At 49.9% G+C, this 19,458-nt stretch overlaps 3 protein-coding genes across 11 annotated transcripts; 2 read left to right on the forward strand and 1 right to left on the reverse strand.

The window, feature by feature from the left end:
• The first annotated feature begins 1,887 nt into the window (after positions 1–1,887).
• si:ch211-278j3.3 (E3 ubiquitin-protein ligase RNF19B) lies at positions 1,888–7,477 on the forward strand. Of its 2 annotated transcripts, none has more exons than XM_049757981.2 (11): positions 1,888–2,014; positions 3,262–3,406; positions 3,482–3,661; positions 4,252–4,742; positions 4,816–5,042; positions 5,168–5,315; positions 5,372–5,534; positions 5,601–5,715; positions 5,795–5,914; positions 5,998–6,199; positions 6,436–7,477. In XM_049757981.2, exons 3-11 carry the CDS (start codon positions 3,503–3,505, stop codon positions 6,605–6,607), a joined length of 1,797 nt encoding a protein of 598 aa, XP_049613938.1. In that variant the 5' UTR covers positions 1,888–2,014; positions 3,262–3,406; positions 3,482–3,502; the 3' UTR covers positions 6,608–7,477. The 2 variants fall into 2 exon arrangements, with proteins under 2 accessions (XP_049613938.1, XP_049613936.1); XM_049757979.2 differs by having other exon boundaries at positions 1,969–2,107.
• Positions 7,478–7,631: 154 nt separating this feature from the next.
• Positions 7,632–15,781, forward strand: si:dkey-71h2.2 (low density lipoprotein receptor adapter protein 1-B). 7 transcript variants are annotated; one of them, XM_049757990.2, is made up of 10 exons: positions 7,632–8,206; positions 10,637–10,779; positions 11,137–11,249; positions 12,064–12,178; positions 12,354–12,426; positions 12,505–12,597; positions 12,632–12,771; positions 12,888–12,922; positions 13,020–13,051; positions 13,250–14,030. In XM_049757990.2, exons 1-10 carry the CDS (start codon positions 8,122–8,124, stop codon positions 13,294–13,296), a joined length of 876 nt encoding a protein of 291 aa, XP_049613947.1. In that variant the 5' UTR covers positions 7,632–8,121; the 3' UTR covers positions 13,297–14,030. The 7 variants fall into 7 exon arrangements, 6 of the variants coding, with proteins under 6 accessions (XP_049613947.1, XP_049613942.1, XP_049613943.1 ...); XM_049757985.2 differs by having other exon boundaries at positions 12,656–12,771; XM_049757986.2 differs by having other exon boundaries at positions 12,656–12,771; positions 13,023–13,051.
• On the reverse strand, positions 13,741–17,655 carry fndc4a (fibronectin type III domain containing 4a). 2 transcript variants are annotated; one of them, XM_049757992.1, is made up of 6 exons: positions 17,009–17,655; positions 15,861–15,976; positions 15,589–15,793; positions 14,806–14,895; positions 14,582–14,700; positions 13,741–14,216 (listed from the first exon to the last, which is right to left on the reverse strand). In XM_049757992.1, the coding sequence occupies exons 1-6, from the start codon at positions 17,082–17,084 to the stop codon at positions 14,175–14,177; spliced, it is 648 nt and encodes a 215-aa protein (XP_049613949.1). In that variant the 5' UTR covers positions 17,085–17,655; the 3' UTR covers positions 13,741–14,174. The 2 variants fall into 2 exon arrangements, with proteins under 2 accessions (XP_049613949.1, XP_049613950.1); XM_049757993.1 differs by lacking the exons at positions 14,582–14,700; positions 14,806–14,895.
• Positions 17,656–19,458: the final 1,803 nt, after the last annotated feature.

The following is a 19,458-nucleotide window of genomic DNA, read 5'->3' on the forward strand; positions in this document are numbered from 1 at the left end:
CAGACCTTTTGGTTGCCAGCCAATTTAGAGCATGCTGACTGAGCTTTCACAGATGACATCGTTTAGTATTGCATAAACACAAACTATCAAATGAAGCCACCATGGTCAATTGAAAGCAATTCAACGCGGACGGACATTCATTTGTATGAATGTCGTCAAATCATGTCATCCTAAAGTCATGTGACATTATATCTGAATTCTTTGCTCAATATTTATTACGGAAGGGCCACTCGCTGACGTAGTAATGATGCGACAAAGATGACTAATACATGACGCGCCTTAATGTTTGCAAACATTTTTTCCGTTGCATGATGAGTGTATTAAGTGACTAATTCATCTTATCATACACATAACCCGGGCGATATGTTTAAGCAAGCGGAGGCGTGTGTGCAAGTGGAGGAGGGGGGGCGACTTAATGACAACATGTCCACAAAAGAGCATGCATGCATGCGGCTCGCAGCATCCAAGAAACGAAGCGGCATAAAACGCACAATTCCACATTTGGAGCCACCGAGTAACATGTCGGCAACCCCGCGAGTTGCACACACAATTTCGTCATAGACAAGCCCCGTCCTAAAATGCAATTAGCGGGTGGCGATCACGTCGAAGCCGCCCCCCACCCCCATAATAATAATAATAAATAGACAGACACGGTGCAAGCTAACGTCAACTTGTCCGAGTGAGCTCGTCATGCTAACTTACCTAAAGGGAGAAAGTAGTCCTCATCGCCGCCGCAGCGCACCCTTTTAGAGACGACGTGCGGCTCCGCGAGCGCGCCACACACGCACGTCCGCCATTTCTTCGCAGGCTGCGGCGACAAAGAAAGGCAATTAATGGTATTTTTCATAACTTAATTGATTTTCTGATTCGCCTGTGTGAGCTCCCTGCAAGAAACAACAAGGGCACTTCCGGCGCAGGGGAAGGCGGTGCTTTACAATTAAAGGGCGCATCACCTTGCGGTAGTTTACGCCATTCTTTCAAACGTTCATCGTTACAACGTCAACATTACGTTGTTTTGTGACGTCGTCAACGCAAAATGTATTGAAACTCTTGCTTTGTTTTGATCGTAGTCGGTATTCATCTTAGGGACGCATGTACTGGCTAATTACTGTTTCAGGCGTTACAAACACATCTCGACTATTGTCTTGTTTATTCACGATTAGTCCCACAATTCGACGTTTGACTGGTCTCTTAAGATTTCTTTCCTAATTTGTCATAACCAGACCTTTATTTTGAAATATATGGAAGTCACTTCCGGATAAACGTCACCAGAGAGGGGCGGAGTCGTTCTTCCATTTAACTGCCAAACCGTCCTTTGCAGATATTATCATAATTAAAATATATATCTTGTTTCGTGATGACGAAACGTAAGATAATACTGTACACGTTTTTATTACATAAATGTATACATACATATTGAAGAAAAACAAGATTTTGATGGTATTGACGCCTAATTACGACTAATTCTGAAGACACTATAGGCAGATTAAAATCTGAAATCTGATTGGACAAAAAATGCCACATTTGCCGTGGGGAATCAATCCAATTTTAAAGAGCAAATATTTGAATTTCGGATCTAAATGTAGGTCAGTGATTGTGATAGTGCTGTGGCGCACCTGATGGATGATCTGAGGTCGCAAAACGCCGCGCTAGTTTATTTATGCTGCATGGTGGAATCTATGTTTTGTTTATTATAAATTTGCATACATATAAATATTTGGAGTAATAATGTGCGAGTTGTTGACGAATGGTGCTTGGATGAGCGCAGCCTACTTGGTCTTTGTATTTTTTATGAATAGGAGAATCCTCGGTTTCCTGCGTCATCCCATTGGTCCGAGTCACCGCAGTGTGCCACCCCTCCGGCCCCGTCGTCAGCAAGTGCACGCCGGGCCAAGGCTCTCCATCGCCTCGCCTCGCCTCGCCGCGCCGCGCCTCGCCTCGCCACGCCACCGCCCGGCCGCCGACGCCCTCTCTTACCTCGCTCCACCTGCCGGCGTCACGGCGGGTCCAGCCGGTGAGAGAGCACGAGGACACCGCCTGCTTGCATGCCGTGTGGGGATTTTCTACAGGGGAGGAGCCATTTGTGTAATGCGACGCGCACAGCGAGGTAGGAAGCCGTTTACGTAATGCATCTTCGACTCTTACTTGCCCATGTTTTGATGGCCTCTTGTTGCGTCGAAAGGCTCTTTTTCGAAGCACCACTCCCTGACCGCGCGATGCTGCCCGCGCTCGCTCATCAAGTCAGCCAAGCGCTGCTGCAAGAGCGCATCACTGCGGGCTGCGAAATAATACGTACGCGGCGGCAACTCTTATGAAATCCAACAATATGCAAATTGTGCTCAGTGACTTTTGGTTTCAAAACTCGCCATCCATCAATTTGATTTGGAAAGCTTGGCTGTGGCAAGAAAGCTGCAGGTCCCTTGCCTTGACATCTGGCCACCATCAGTTCACATTGGTTTTGCTGCAGTGGAAGGACAATATCAGCTGGTGGCGCTAATGCACAATCAAGCTGCTTTATCAGTCGCCCAATAACTCCCAGAAAAGAAGTACATAGTTGTGTTTTGGGTGAGGTGTGATTGATTAATTGCATTTCCTTTCATTTCAACGGGGAGGGATGGTTAGAGATCAATTTGGGGGTGTGGGGCAGAAAAAGAAAATCATTGGAAAAACATTTGACTATATGTTGACAAATGAATGAAGGCGGCATCGAAAATCCATTCACTGGAGTGATGCTTTTTTTCCACCACGTTCAGGAACCGTTTGTTGTTGTTTGAATAAAACACATTTAATCACAATGGCGTTATCAAGTATCAGGACACTACTCAAATGTATTTGTACTCGGCCTGAAAAAGTCCATCCCTCGTAGATATGATATCAGGCACGATACAGATGTCAACGTGAGAGGACTCGGCCGACCGAGTGCGCGTGCGCGGGCGGGCTGAGGTCATCCTCGTGAAAAGCCGCATTGCTGCTGCGGGACAGCGTCCGGTGAGGGTTGCACAGGGAAGGCGCGCAGCACTGGCACTGGCACCGGCACCGGCACCATCCTCGGGTTTCCCTCCTACTTTCCCAGACACAAACAATACGGCCGGACCTTTTCAGCAACTTGCGCAACAACAGCCGGCTAACAAGTTTCACGGCCCTCCAAACGCACCTCGTGATGTCATTGATGTCATTCTACATTTGATTTCAAATGTGTTCCTGATTTCAAAAATGGTGATAACAAAAGAGGCCCATTGACCCCGTCATTTTTGCATGCAGGGGGCTGGCTGCAGATCTGAAAAGGAGGCCTAAAAGTACTCCAGTACAATCAGGAGGAAGAAGAATCTCAGTGAAGCCGTATTAGTGATGTTCCCTTCGTGACGGGGGTCACCTCTCGGTCATCGCCGTCGCTCCCTCTCTTTGTGTGAGAACGCACGCACGCACGCACACACGCACGCTGCGCCGGCGCTAATGGTCACGGAGCCGCGCTCGTCCTCAGTCGCCGCTCCAGCCGCCCACCATGAAGAGGCCCAAGCAGCAGACGGGGGGCCCGCTCAGCTTCCTCAACTTCTTCAGCCGGAAGCCCAAATCGGAAGGGCGGCCCGAAAAGCCCGCCGAGGCTCGGCCTAAAGAGGAGGTGGCCATCGCGCTCACCCCCAGCGAACATCCGCCGCAACGGGTAAGGGCAACTTCCACCTTACTTTGGCTCTAGAATGTTGGCCGAAATGTACATGCCGAGACCTATTTTGCATGCTGTGCAACTGTTCAAGCTTGTCATCATTTTGAAAAACTCACTCGCACAGCACCAACGCGTCATGCTCATTTGTTTCCACAACACGTTGCCAAATGTTACAAACAAGACAATTTGTCCCGACGTGAAAGATAAAAATGTCCCGTCAGGAAGCTGAGAGAGAAGCATTAAGAGCCAACGAGCGACGCTGTAGATGATTAACTTTGGATGGCTCAGCTGCTGCCTGTGCCTGTTACAGCCCAAATCCATTAGAGTGTTGACTTAATGAAATGCTAATTTGCCTAAATGAGGTTGCCTAGCAACCGGAGTCGGCGCCGCGTAACCAGCATCCACCTGCAATCGCTACTTCACCTCAGACGGTGTTGCTTTGGTCATATGGGCACATTTCAAAGTAGGGTTTGGAAACGGTGTTTGGGTTTCAAAATAAGATTTCAAGTCAAGGTTTCAAAATATCAGCCTGTCAATCAAGGCTTGCGTTGTGTACAATCATTTAAGAGCATGTGTCTTTGTCTGCGTAGGAAGAGACTGCCGAAGAGTCTGGTCAAGGGAGACTTTGCGGAGCGGAAAGCGCCGACAGCGCCGTCGCGCCCACGGAGGATGCCGTTGAGGCGGCGTCGACGGCGTCCAGCCCGCCCGCCGCCACGGGCGCCACCGCCGGGTCCACTGACGTCCTGTCGCTGTCCTGGTCCGGCCAGGACCCGCCGGCGGCGGACGAGCACCTAGAGGAGTGCCCGCTGTGCCTGCTTAGCCAGCCGCCGCAGTGCTTCCCCAGACTGCTCACCTGCCCGCACCGCACCTGCGGCGACTGCCTGCGCCGATATCTGCGCATGGAAATCTCCGAGAGCCGGGTGGCCATTGCGTGCCCGCAGTGTCCCGAGGCCCTGACGCCGCTGGATGTGCGCACCATCCTGGATGACCCGGTGCTGCTGGAGAGGTTCGAGGAGTACCACCTGCGCCGCTTCCTGGCCGCCGACCCGGACACGCGCTGGTGTCCCGCACCGGACTGCAGGTCTGAGCCCGCCTTCTTTCTCCAGTTAAGGAACTTGAAATTCTGCCTAGCAACGAATCGTTGTCATCCACAGCTACGCGGTGATCGCATACGGCTGCGCTGAATGTCCCAAGCTGCGGTGTGGGCGCGACGGCTGCGACACCGACTTCTGCTACCACTGTCGCCAGCTGTGGCACCCTAACCAGACCTGTGACCAGGCGCGGCGCCAGCGCGCGCGCCACGCCTTGGGCGGCAAGGACGCCACGGCCGCCACGGCCGCCGCCGCTGCGCTCTACGTCTTCAATGAAGAACCCGGAGGAGGTGCGCCCGCCCCATCACGCCACTTGTAAAAATGCCCTCGCAAGACCGAATACGGCTTTCACGGCAGGGTGGGGCGCCGGCGTGACGAGCGCGCTAACGCGACTCGTACTTTTCCCCTAACGCAGATGCGGAGGAGATCAAGCCGTGTCCCCGCTGCGGCGCTTACATCATGAAGACCAACGACGGCAGCTGCAACCGCATGAACTGTACCGTGTGCGCTTGCCAGTTCTGCTGGCTGTGCATGCAGGAGATCACCGACGTCCACTACCTCAGGTAGACCGCAGTGGCGTCTATTGCCTGTCATAAGGTGACCCGCCTTTGTGCTTCAGTCCCTCAGGGTGTACCTTCTGGGGCAAGAAGCCATGGTCTCAGACCCGCAAAGTTCTGTGGCAGGTGGGCATGTTGCTGGGCGCCCCCGTGATCATCTCGCTCATCGCCGGCCTTGCCATTCCCGTCATCATCGTGGGCATACCCATCTACATGGGCCGAAAGGTACCCTTCTCAAATCCGGATGATAGGTCATCTCCAAGCGGGTCCGGACCATTTTCCCATTTGCAGGTCCACGGTCGTTGCAAGAAAAACAATATCTCAGGAAGTAAGCACTACTTGACGGTGGCGAGCGGCGTGATGATGTCGGTGTTTGTCTCGCCCGTCATCGCGGCTGTCACAGTGGGTACGAAAAGAACGTCCTCGGCGTGCGTTTGTCGCGATCCGCTGTGCCCAAACAAATGTTGCGTTGCCAATGTGCGCAGGCGTGGGCGTCCCGCTCATGTTGACGTACGTGTACGGGGTGGTGCCCATGTCGCTGTGCAGGAACGGTTGGTGTCGACAGCCCGCCGACGCTCCCGACGCGCTGGAGGACCTCGCCAGCTGTGAGTGACATTTGGCACGCGTCATTGCGTTGCATCTGCCAGTTCTGTGACCAAACTTGTAACTCAAAGCACTACGCTCGTAGATCTTCTGTTCTCTCACATGGTGAGCGACCACTGGCGGGCTCAAAGCAGCCCCACGCTGGCCGACACCAGCGTGCAGGAGGTCAGCGCGCAGGAAGCGGTTGCCCCCCACCCGGTGCCCCTCCCACTCCCCGGTGCCACGGCGGCGGAGGCAGAGGAGTCCCCCCGAGAGAACGGACAGTCAGAGTGCAACGGTGGTTCCAGGTAAAAGACACCTTTTGCGTTTAAACCAAAACAAACAAATTGATCTCAGCAACCCCAGCACTCACAGGAATATGTAAGAAAACAAAAAACAACTAACTTGATTGCAGTCATTGAGAACAGTGACACTGACGGTATTATACTGCCCTCCGGTGGCTAAAGTGAGCATTCCTAAGGAAATAGACCTCTGCAATGGATTGAGTTCATTGCTGTATTTTTGTTTTGTTTTGCGGCCGCAGGGACGGAACCAACATCGAAGTGCGCGTGGAGATCGAGAGGCAGCCCCGAGGCGCTCGCCAGTCCAGCCTCAGCAGCATCCTGTCCAGCCGCAGTTTGTCCACCGAGTCCCTGGGACGCTTGGCGAGGGGAGACGGTAACGCTTTCCCCGTCTTTGAATCGGAAGACGTATGACTCGCCCTTAAAACGGGGGCGCTGATGGACCCTTATGGCCAACTTCTGCTTCCCTCCCACCAGATGCCTTTAAGTGTAAGGAAGACGCTAATGAATAATATGTAGAGGTGTGTGTGTGCGTGCGTGCGTGCGTGCGTGTGTGCGTGCTGGATGAGCATGAGTGTCATTTTAAGACAGGGGTGGGCAAAATTTGGCCTGCTGTGTTCTTGAAATGACATCGAAGGTGGCGGGCGGTTGGATGCAAACGTTTGCCCACCCCTGTTTGAAGCAATTTGGAGAGCGTCCATTTTGTGATGAAAGCTCACAGTAACATTTTAGCATGTCAGCCTTCTCCGTTGGGCTACTTCACCCGTTTAGCACCCCTTTAACAATAAAACGGGCCCCTTGCAAGCATGTGTTCTGGGCTGGGAATAATGTATTTTATACTCCCCCACCTCATCCCAACATACAATGTATAATAGATATCTGGATATAACGCTGAGTCGGCACGGGGAGGCCGGCCAGCCGCCGGCCGGCCGCTCAAGCGTGAAACTGCAGCCGAAGGTGACTTGCGGCAAAGGTATTGGGACAGATGGCAAGTATCTTCCACCTCGACACACGCACACTATCAGAGTGTGTGTAGAGTTTGCGTATATGTGGCAGACGGGCAGGATTGAGACCCGCTGAAATGAACACAAGACACCGCCACCATTGTAGCAGCAGAATCAGCAGCAGCAGCAGCAGCATGATGTCCATGCCACCACCTTGGCCAACCCTCCACTATAATAAAGAGCAGAATAATGCTTAAGGTGACTATTCACACACTTATTTGCTTCGTGGGTGTTCAAAAATGATGATGGGTTAATAAATATCACACTATGACAGACGATATTACAGTGCATCTGTTGACTTAAAGAAAACTGCAATGACGCGCTATAAACGCTAGAGAGCGCCAACTTGCAGACGATGCTCACTATTACGTTCAAATTTGCAATTGTTTACAGTTCTATATTTTTATTAGATTTTTTAAAAAGTCGTTACAGTGTGTAAACAAAAGAAAAATATATGTTTTTCTGCCGTATGATAAGTCAATTGAAATAAACGTATTCAATGTTACATTTGACATTTATCACTATAAAACATGTAACACTTGCCGTGCTATTATACCTAACATACACATCATTTCAGATAACATTCCCTGTCAAAAAAGAAAAGAAAGAAAAAAAAGAAAATGGAAATGTGGGTAAGTTTGGGCGAGCCCCCTATAGAGCCTGGAGGGAGGGACACGCCCTCCCTCGATTAGCACCGGAGACAAGCCGGCCGGCCAGGGTGTCGCTCTGCTCGGCGTTAGTTGCTCACCACCGGTGGGCACCAGCAGGGAGGGAGCGAGCCAGCGAGCGGGACACTGACAGTGGCAAGCCGGCCGGACGGACGGACGCCAAGGAGGACAGGGCAGCACGCCTGCCTGCCTGCCTGTCGAGCGGAGAGGAGAGGAGAGGAACGACGTCCAGTCGCGTCCAGTTGCACCGTCGGCCATGGACGCGCTGAAAAACGCCGGGAGAGCGATCATCAAGAGCCCTGGCGTCCCGCGGCACACGTGGGGAACTTCCAAGCACGAAAGTAAGTCAGGCTGCCTTGCACCAACAGCTGCTAACTCAAGAATGCATTTGAAAAAGAGCATTATTCTGTTGCTTGCGCCTTTTGTTGTCTTCAGTATGGGAAATGAATGTTCACATTTCAGGTTTTCATCCCCAAAGGCACAACCTCCTTCAATTGCTGCTTTTTTTGTGGCTTTTGTTGCCTTCACTTTTGTCCTCAATGTGTGAACTTGAAATGAGTCCGAGCTGCTTTGCGAGGCTATCACATTCAGCGACCAGGTGATTGTTTGTGGCTCATGCTGCCCTTTGTTTGTTTTGTTGTGTGTCCACACACAACTTCCAAAGTTGTTTGCCTTCCAAATGTCTTGCGTGAGGACCACTTTCCCCATCCGCCTCACGTTGTGACCTGCTTTGGATTGTACACTGCTACTGTCCTTCCTTCCTTCCTTCCTTCCTTCCTTCCTTCCTTCCTTCCTTCCTTCCTTCTTCCCAAGTTCAGCATCCGCAACCTTGAGGCTCTCTTCATCTTTGCGGCTGCTCACCAACAAAGTGACATTTTATCTCATCTGCCGAGGTCATAGCGGATGATGCCCAGCGTGCGCCTTCCGGTGCAAGCTGTCCCTTTGACTCGCATCACAAAGTATCAAGGGCAACGCTTATTATTGTCGCCGACTATCTCGGTCGGAGGAAGCGCTTATGCTTTGGGGATGGTGGCTGGCTGTCGGAAAGCCCCGCTGAGAAATAATTATCTCTCGCTGCCTCATTACGTTTCAGCAGAGGAGACAACTCTGCCAGCATAAATAAGCACCAGTGCTTGCAATTAGAATGCTGGCTGGTGCCAGATTGCATTTCTTACACTAAAGTCACCTTTATTGTGAGGAATACGTCCTGCAACACGTCGTAGATCCCCACAATTGAACAGCAAGTCGGCCGGCCGGCCGGCCATGTTGGTTAGAAGTTGCCAAGCCTGAATTGGGACAAAATTAGCGTTGGATCGAAAGCAGCTCTCCTCAACAGATGGAAAAGTTGCCTTTTCACATTCTCAAGTCCCTCGAGGCCCGGCCGGTTGAGGTGAAGTGAATTATGCAACAGCGGGAAATGGTGAGAAGCTATCTTTGGAGGCTTGCTTGAGTGCTAAGGCGCGGGCATACACACACACACACACACACACACACACACCACCGTGTGTGCGTGTGTGTCTGTCAGCGGTCCTCCAAGTGAAAGCGTGGAAGTAAACGTTGCCGCCGTGCCCTAAAAATAACTTTGGAATGAATAATGATGAGCTTTTGCTGCATACAAACTCAAAGCAAGCACGGCTTTGAAAAGCAAATTTGATCATTTTTAATGGATTGACCTTGTTATGAATTATGCAAATGGTAGCTGAAGAACTGCAGTATTGCCACACTTCAAATGCTGCTATAATTAGTCATGGCTATGCCACGAAAAGTATTCATGAAAGTATTTTGGGGGGTGAAACGATCATGTTGAACACATTCAAGTGGCTGGTGTGATGCTCTGCCAAGCGTTCAGCGATGTGCTTTGTAAGCTCCGCCTTCCTCCGGGGTTGTTGGGGATGCGGTTGCCTAGCAACGGCAGCCCTTTGCTCCCCCTCCTTGTTATTGTTGTCAATATTTGAGGAGCAGCTGCTAGGTTACCTCTCAGGGGCTCCATTTAATACCCTAATGGCTTTTTAATGGGGGGGTCGGGGGATTTGCTTTTTCTTGCTTTTGCAACGTAAGGCGCAAATGCGCGAGCGAGCGAGCGAGCGAGCCGCCGTCCTCCTCCCCAAACGTGCGGCCTATTTCCCCCCCCCGCCCCATCAAGGTGGTGTCCCAGATTCAAAATAGCCTCTGATGAAGAATAAAACTGTCAATGCAAAGAGAATGCATATGATCAGATGGAAGGGGGGGGGGTGCGGATGCTGACTGGGCCTGAAAAACAAGTTTGACAATTTCCACAGCCACATTTCATACCATTTGGGATTGTATCATTTTTCAAACCGTTGCAGTTGAACGGGACTCGCTCGCACGGGCTAACATCAAACTCACCCAAGCGGCGCGATTGAAGACGACTTAATAATTCAGAGTTATTGGAAGGCGCTAGTGCAAGCTAGCGGGGAGCCTACGGGTATGGGTGTGTGTGTGTGTGTGCTGCTGGCAGATGGCTCAGCCTGGCTGGACTGGATCACTTTGAATGTCCAGATTGGAGCCTTAATATGCGGGATCAATTGCTTCTAATCTGGGCTAAAGCTTTGTTTGCTGCCTTACTTGCGTGCACATCTGGAGGTGATTTTGCTTGGCTCTCCAGCACAAACATCCCAAAAGTTAAGCAAAAAAAAAAATAAAAAATTTCTCTGCTGCCCATTTTGTTTGCTAATTGATTCCCCCTGTGTGTTCTCTTGCGTGTATATTTAATGTCCGGTGCGCTTTGTGCGGCGTTGTCCCCAATGCAGAGCTTCCCGAGAACTGGACGGACACCAAAGAGACTCTGTTGGAGGGCATGGCGTTCAACCTCAAGTACCTGGGAATGACATTAGTGGGCCAGCCCAAAGGGGAGGACATGGCCGCCGCCGCCATCCGCAGGATCGTTACCACGGTGAGTGACCAAATGAAGAAATCCTCACTGCTGGATGTTTCCCGTTTGTCCACGTCAAGCCAACCTTCGTATTCATTCGGAATTGATTTCTAGCGGCATGTGCGCGCTTGTCTCCGTCTGTTCCCTTGGAAACCCAGCGACTTGACGGGAACGGCTGATTTGATTTGATTTTCTTTCTGATGCGATAAGACCATCTTATTGTGTGTGTTTTTTTTTCCCTGCCGTCGTTAGCACTCGCCTGCACGATTGTGCTTATTATCGAAGTGGCGGCTTTGTACTTTTCACACATTTCAAGAGGCGATTTGAAAACACTTTTACCTCACGCCATCAGAATTGATTTGTTTTTGAACTCCTCAGGCCAGAGCCGGCGCTAAGAAGTTCCGCAAAGTCACGCTGACCGTCTCCCCGAAAGGCATCGTCATTACCGACACGGACACGGCGGACCTGGTCGAAAACGTCTCCATCTACAGGTGACTCGTGTTTGGAAAGGAACCCTCGACTGCTCCAAATAACAAAATGATTGAAAGGGGGACCGAGCCACCCCCCCTTTTTTTTCAAGGCTAAATCTTATTAAAAATAATTCCGTAGTGGAGGTAAGGAGGCAGTACGTGTGCGGTGTGTGTGTGTGTGTCCCCTGATCCACCTTATCTGCCACAACAGACCTCCGGGCAGGGGACCGGCGTCGTCGTTTGATCTGGTGCCGTCGTCTAATCTTGAAGTCCCCCAATCCGCTAATTGGCCACGTTCAAAGCTGCGCTGTCAGCCATCGCTGACATACGTATTGTCACAAGCAAGGTCGAGATCCCAGTGCTGCCTACCCAAATGAGGCCTGAAATTGTTTGAAATATTTCCATAGAAATGCTTAAATGGCTTTTGGCTCTTGGTTTTGTGAAGTACTGGAAGTAAGTGCATTTTCATCTTGTGAGCGTTTGCAGGTGCAGCTATCAAGAGTGGTGCTATGAAATTGATATTCCTCTACCTCGCTCATCACACTCGGGGGGGGGGGGGGGGGGATCAAACGTTTGGCATTTGTGTGTGCGTGCGTGCGTGCACACAACCTTCTCAAGCTTGCTGTCAATCATGATTCCTTTTGCCTTTACAAGCTCCACAAAACGACGTGAGGTGCTGAATCCAAAGGCAGAATGGAGTCAAATCTAAAATGACATTGGATTAATAAATAGAAAAATGTATTTGTATTTAGTAGTGAATACCGATTCAGATATGAACACGAACTGCCATTTTTTTCACCTATCATCGAGCTATTTTGACTTGCTTTCTTTGCAGAATCTCGTACTGCACAGCAGACAAAAGCCAGGACAAGGTGTTTGCCTACGTGTCTCAGAGCGCTTTCAACGAGACGCTGGAGTGTCACGCCTTCCTCTGCCAGAAGAAGAAGATTGTAGGTTTTTTTTTTTGCCTGACATTGACAAAACAAAAACCTTTTGAAACATTCACACTTGCAGCAATTGTGGCAGTTTGGCGCCATCTTGTGGTAGCCTCAATTTTACGCTACACAGCCACAAATGTAGGCAGGCACACCTGCACATGATGAAATATTTGTTTTCTTGGCGCAGGCTCAGGCCGTGACGCTGACTGTGGCACAGGCCTTCAAAGTGGCCCTGGATCTTTGGGAGCTTGCTCAACAAGGTCATTTGAACGACCCTCCCTCAAAATTGACAATCATCACCTCTTCCCATCCCCGTATGTTTGCTCTTGTCTTTGCAGATAAAAGCAGGAAGGCACGAAGCGCATGCTGCTCTTGCGCAGCCGCCACCAACGGCCACGGGGCGGCAACAGACGCTCGCTGCCTTCCCGCAGGTAAGAAAATCCAAAGAACTCAATTCCTGGTAAGTCAAGCTCGCGGCGTTCTCTTCAGACGCGTCCGGCAGCGCCGACAAGATGCTGCGTCGGCCGTTCCTGTCCACCTCCATCAGCTCGCCGTCGCCTCGCAGCGACCCCGCTCGGAGGCGACCCGTCAAACACGACTCCTGGGTAGGTTGGCCAAAATGTTTGGATGGTCTACCTAATGAGCACATGGCACTCCAATCATGCTTACACGCCAATCATGCTTACACGCGTGTATTGATTTTTGTTTTCTATCTGTGCAGGACGTGGACGACGGACTGGATGACCTTTTGGCAAGGTAACCTTCAATGTCTTTTATTCAGAATTGAAATGAGTTGAGATAAAAAAGAAAACGGTTAGACGTGGTGCTTTTGTCTTGTTTACGTGACGTGCAGCAGCATGGACGTAGAGGACACTGCAGGCGGTGGTAAGGCTCCTTGATGGATGTTTGGATTCCAGTGGACGCTCCACAATGTTGTGTGTGGCTCTGTAGCAGGCCCCCCTTTCCAATCCTCTCCATTTCTCCTTTTTATTTTGCTTGATCTTCATCATCATCATCCTCCCAGATCTTAGACATCTTCTTTGAAGGATTCAAAACAAAAGTGTCCCCCTGTCTTTCCATCAGAATGGTCAAGCCCGGCTCCTGACCCGTCTTTGCCCATGCAGCTTTGAATCTTGAAGTCGGTCGGACCGCGAGAGACCAAGGGGATCGCTCGAGCGCAGTGGGATCAGTGTGGATCCACAATGTTGCCTCAATGAGGACAGCCATCAAAAGCACCACCATGAGGACCACCACCGTGATCCTCCTCTTGCCACAATGCGGACAACTTCACAATAAAGCCACTGTCATTCTTGAGACACAAGCACTCGGTGTCCCTCACAAGCGCACAGCTGGTACAAGAAGCCCCGAAGAACCATTCTTGGAAGACGGACGGCCGCAGCCATGTCTCGTTTCCTCCTTTCTTTTCTTTGTGCTTTTCAAACAAATTTGTTGAGGCACCTCACTTCTCCGTTTTGTATCCAAGCAGCACGTTGCCACGCTAACGGGCTGTCAAGAATATCTTGCGGTGAAACGTCTCCACATATTGTGCGGAATTTAATTTGACATCCGAGTAAGTCAGGAGAATTTGAGATGGAAAAGTTTTATTTGGCACAAGTGAAAAATGTACACATATGAACTCTGACACGTTATTTTTATTTTTTGATCTGGTGTTCAATTTAGCAAGACGCATCTCTACCGGCAGATGGCTTGCATGCAGGTCAGCAGAGTCCATCCAGCACGGTATGTGGAACATGAGGGGGGGGGGTCAAAATATGATTTTGCTATTGCAACGGAACGTGTTTTCTAGGATGTTGTAGTATGATAAAGTTCACTAATGCCAAAAAGTAAAATGCTCCAATCCAAACCTCGACTGTATGGATTATTGCGTAGCCTCAAAGAGTACAACTATTCATGATAGCGTTGCTAATATCAAAAAATGCAAATGTACACTGATGCCGCTGCGCTCCCCGAGGTTGTGTGTTGCATTTGTGTTCTCTTTTGATCGGCGTCACACTTCGATGATGTTGATGGACGGCACGGATGGGTGAAACTGCAACACAAGAACAAAACCAAACAATAAATTGGCACTTGAGATGAAAAATTGGCCAAACGGCGAGAACAAGTGAAGCGGCCGCCTCGCTCTGCCGCCATCGACTCTCGACTTTTCCATCAGCCGCTTTCAGAGTCCTTGAAAAGCTCGCAGCGGCAAGTCGAGAAAAGCCTGGATGCCAATTTGTATACAAGTCACTTCTGGGAATCATTTGCGGAGGTTGAAATGACGACGTTCATTCTCACTTTGTCCTTGCTATTGAACTTGTCGTCTCGATACAAAAGTGACAATGTCAAAAGTGTCTAAGTCTGAGCCGGCTGGCCGGCCGGCCGGCCGAGATGGGCCACTTGGCACCAAAGCCTTGCCTTGCCGACGCGGTGCTCCGGCGTGCTCCTCTCCGACGTGGGCTTGACCTTCTCCTTGTTGTTGCTGGAGTCGTTGTCCTTGATGATGTCATACTGGCGGCAGAACAGAGCGATGACGGCTGCACGCAAAGGAGGGAGGGAGGGAGGAAGGTCGCAGAGGGCGAGCCAGCGAGGGGCGTTCTTAAAAGTCTTCTCCAAATGAAAATCGAGTTGAGCAAACCTACCTGCCCACATGAGCAAAACCACCACTATGATGATGAGCTCTCCTGTCTGCAGATGTCGTGACCTCTCCAGGCCCTGCACTGTGGGGTCATCTAGAGGAGGGAGGGGGCGAGGGGTCGCACACCAAGTTGACCTTTTACTAAGTGCTCTGCTAATACAGTGGCCGCGCTGGTAAATACCCATCTTGTGCGACCACTCAGCCTCCTAAGTGGATCCACTGAGTGTTAGCTGGCACTCAGCGGGCTCTTAACCCGACGACTACATGGAAATCTTCCAGCGCTCCACTTAGCCTAACCAGCCCAGAAAATGGGCTCACGTGGAGGCCATTCAAAGATGGATTCTGGTATTTGCAGTCTCAGTGTGGCGGGGACTCGCGATGTTCGCAAAAAGTCCATTCACGGCTGCTCAAAGTGGAGAGAGAGAGAGGCGCCCCGATTGTGATAAATGCCGCAGTTAGCCGTCGGCGGCCATGCGAGCATCTTTTGCCCACTCAGCACTTTGCACTTGGTTATCTTTCATAGGCGACGCCCTTTTAACTTCACATAAGAAGTGCTAATAAGTTGCGCATGATTAACTCTGAAGCCAGAGGAACAAAGAGTGACGCTGGCCGAGCTTTTTAGTTTATGGCAGGACTTGAAAACTTGCACCCGTGGACGTTTTTATCCCAATCCCAGTGCGCGAGTAATTTGTTGGGTGTCAGATCATCCAATACGGAGGACAACGTAACCGCTTCAGGTTGCCCCTTTGCAAGGGTTGTTTGTGCGGTCTTTGGCGAACCAACCCACCTTGGTTGGAACTGTTGGAGGGAAAGCGCTCGGTCTTCTTGAGCGTGCGAAAGTGGACCTTCTTGCTGGCTTGGCTTTCGCCGTAGAGGCCGATGGACTGCACCTGGATCACGTAGTCCGTGTCCTCCTGCAGGTCCCACAGGACGCAAGCTCGGCTGCTGGTGTTGACTTCCCGGATGAAGCGCTGCGTGTGCCGGTCCTGCCTCTGAAGGAGAAGCGTGAAGACCTCCACTTTCAAGTACGTTGATATTTCTTCAAATTTGCACACTTACTTGCTGCGAGACTGAAAAGCCGATGATGACGTCCCCCTCGGGGACCTCCCAGGAGACGGTCGCCGAGTCGGAGCTGAGGTGAACGACGGACACGTTGACGGGAGCCGGCGGCCGATCTGACCGAGGAGGACGGAAACGGATCCGTGGATCTTGAATTTGGGCAAGCGGCGAGGAGCTAATTGTGCACAAGCTGTGGCACTTTCCATCTCTGTCACGCTTGAGAATAACGAGGGCCCTCCTTTCATTCGAGGAAGACAAACTGCTTTGGCTACAATGCAGCTTGTCTTTTGTCCCCCTCCCCTCCTTTTCCGCGCTTGACAAATTGGGCTATTTGAAGGCACCACGTAGCATCGTTTTTTTGTTTTTTTTTTCTATTGGCTTCTTTTCAAATCCGCCTCTGTGGATGTTCCCTTACTGTGTCAGCGGGTGAGCATCTATCACCTTTTAGAGGACAGCTGATTACAAAAGCGGAACAGACTGTAATCGAGGTTCTCTGCACGGTTGATTTGGGTCACACGACATGTTTGATGGGAATCACCTGGGAGTTGCTTGCCTTCCTTCTGAGCAAGCCCCCCCCCCACCCGCTCATCGCACATTTGAATCAATGCAAGTTCTAAATTAGTTTCCTTTACATTCACTTTGAGACAGCTGCATGCGTGGAGATGATTCTTTGACAAAGTTGCTCTCTGGAGATGCGTTATGTGAATCATCCTCCGAGCCTTTTTGCATCGATGTCACCAAGCACAGATGTTTTTGGGGGATGTGGGAGGAAACTCAACTCGGGGAAGCCTGAGGCGAGATTCATTATTTTCAAATATAAATCCAGTTTAAAAATGACACCTCAGTCACATGTTTTTCAATTTCAATGTGATGTGTACAATTTCATTTTTTGTTTTTTTGAACCCTCAAAGATGAATTTACCCTTTGGAATTCTCTTATTTATGGCTGCATGACAGAAATTTCGATAGAAGACAAAAATCAGAGCTACTCTACTACTTAAGCGGATATTGTGAAATGAAAATATTGTCACAAATGACCGATATAATGCGGATGGCATTATGGATAGACTGTGCGGGGGTACCCAATGAAATGTCCAAAAAAGACCTCGCTGTCATTTTTTAGGATTGACCGAATGAGGAGTCACTTACTTGCCCCCACCAGGAACACGTCGCTTCCGAAGAGCAACAGGACCGCCGAGTGGATCACAACCAGCGGGCGGCTCATGGCAGGCAGGCAGGCGAAGGAAGCAATACCGAAAGAAAAAAAAAGGGGAGAAGACCTTCTCAAGCTGCCATGCTCGGACTGGAGGATGCAACAGAGGATGCTGCGGCGACGGCGGCTGCAGGTGCTCAACCGGGCTCGGCGCGCGCGACGTTACGGTATCAAAAAATAACGGCGCCGTTGCGGAGCATGTGAGTCAGCGACGCGAGCTCTCATTCCTCAAGTGAGCGAGAGAGCGAGTGAGCGGCTTGGCTTTCAATGCTTCCGTAAGCGTAGTCGCGTGGAGACCATTGAAAGCTTTGATTGACAGATGAGCAAGTTCGAACCCCCTCCATCCGACCCCCCGAGAACATTCACGGCTAATGTTCGAGGACGCGTAGATAAGACTTTTTTTAATGATCATGTGAGTGCCAAAAGTCCCAATGATCGTGAGCAGCAGGGGGGGGCCCCATTTCAACCCCTTACACTGAGTGCCAAGCAGGGAAGAAATGAGTACCATTGTTATAATGGTCACTGGTATGACCCGGCCGGGGGTTGAACCCCCGACCTCCCAATCTCAGGGCGGACACTCTCCTCTTAGGCCACTGAGCTGGTAATCACTCTAGCATAGTGGTGTAACACTTATAGTCGTTTTTAGATAACGTGTATACCTATGTACGCCTAAATATTGTTATCCAATATATCTACTGCAATTTCACATTAGATTGCTGGTTTGAAATTTGCTTTTAATATTATTATTTTTAATAAACATTTATGTTAAAACTTGTCTGGTGTTTTATTCCTTGTTTCTTTATTCGCCAATTAAAACATAAAAATCAGCTTAATCATGCTTTATATGACAATATGTGTAGGTACACCTTCAATAGGTACACTACCCAAGGTTTAAAAAAAAAAAGAATAAATAAATAAAGCACATCAAGGTAATTTCTCGCACCTGGGATCGAACCAAGCTCTTACCGAGCAAGAGCTCGAGTCACTGAGAGCAAGGCTTCCATAGGGTAGTGTTTAGTGCTCTGGGCTTTCACCCCAGCGACCCAGGTTCGAATCTCAGTGGGACCCAAAAAATTTTACCATACAAAGTTTGCAACACAGTTGCTCGTGTAACCATAAAACCATACATGTTCCATACATTGATAGCAAGGCTTCCATAGGGTAGTGGTTAGTGTTCTGGACTTTCACCCCAGCGCCGCAGGTTCGAATCTCAGTGGGACCAAAAAATTTTATCAAAGAAAATTTGCAGCACAGTTGCTCTTGTAACCATAAAACCATACATGTTCCATGCGCTGAGAGCAAGGCTTCCATAGGGTAGTGGTTAGTGCTCTGGTCTTTCACCCCAGGGACCGAGGTTCGAATCTCGGTGGGACCAAAAAAATTTTATCAAAGAAAATTTGCGACACAGTTGCTCGTGTGACCATAAAACCATACATGTTCCGTGCGCTGAGAGCAAGGCTTCCATAGGGTAGTGGTTAGTGTTCTGGACTTTCACCCCAGCGACCCAGGTTCGAATCTTGGTGGGACCAAATAATTTTATCAAAGAAAATTTGCAACACAGTTGCTCGTGTAACCATAAAACCATACATGTTCCATGCACTGATAGCAAGGCTTCCATAGGGTAGTGGTTAGTGCTCTGGGCTTTCACCCCAGTGACCTGGGTTCGAATCTCAGTGGCACCCCAAAAATTTTACAACACAGTTGCTCGTGTAACCATAAAACCATACATGTTCCATACACTGATAGCAAGGCTTCCATGGGGTAGTGGTTAGTGTTCTGGGCTTTCACCCCAGCGACCCGGGTTCGAATCTCAGTGGGACCAAAACAATTTTATCATAGAAATTTTGCAACACAGTTGCTCGTGTAACCATATAACCATACACTTCCTTAGAGCTAGGGTTAGGTTTAAAGTTAGGGTTAGAGCTAGAATTAGGTTTAGAGCTAGTCTTAGGGTTAGACGTAGGGTTAGGGCTAGAGTTAGAGCTAGAGTTAGGGTTAGAGCTAGAGTTAGGGTTAGAGCTAGGGTTAGAGCTAGGGTTAGAGCTAGGGTTGGGGTTAGGGTTAGAGCTAGGGTTAGGTTTATAAAGCTAGGGTTAGAGTTAGGGTTAGAGCTAGGGTTAGTGGCTAGGGTTTGAGCTAGGGTTAGAGCTAAGGTTAGGGTAAGGTTAGGGTTAGGGTTAGAGCTAGGGTTAGAGCTAGGGTTAGGGTTAGAGCTAGGGTTAGAGCTAGGGTTAGGAATAGAGCTAAGGTTAGAGCTAGGGTTAGAGCTAGAGCTAGGGTTAGAGCTAGAGTTAGGGTTAGAGCTAGGACTTTCAAGGATTTTCAAGGACTTTCAAGGACTTTCAAGGACTTTCAAGGATCTGGGGTCTGGGGTCTGGGGTTAGGG

This window comes from Syngnathus scovelli, chromosome 20 (genome assembly GCF_024217435.2).
Source record: "Syngnathus scovelli strain Florida chromosome 20, RoL_Ssco_1.2, whole genome shotgun sequence".
NCBI lineage: Eukaryota > Metazoa > Chordata > Actinopteri > Syngnathiformes > Syngnathidae > Syngnathus > Syngnathus scovelli.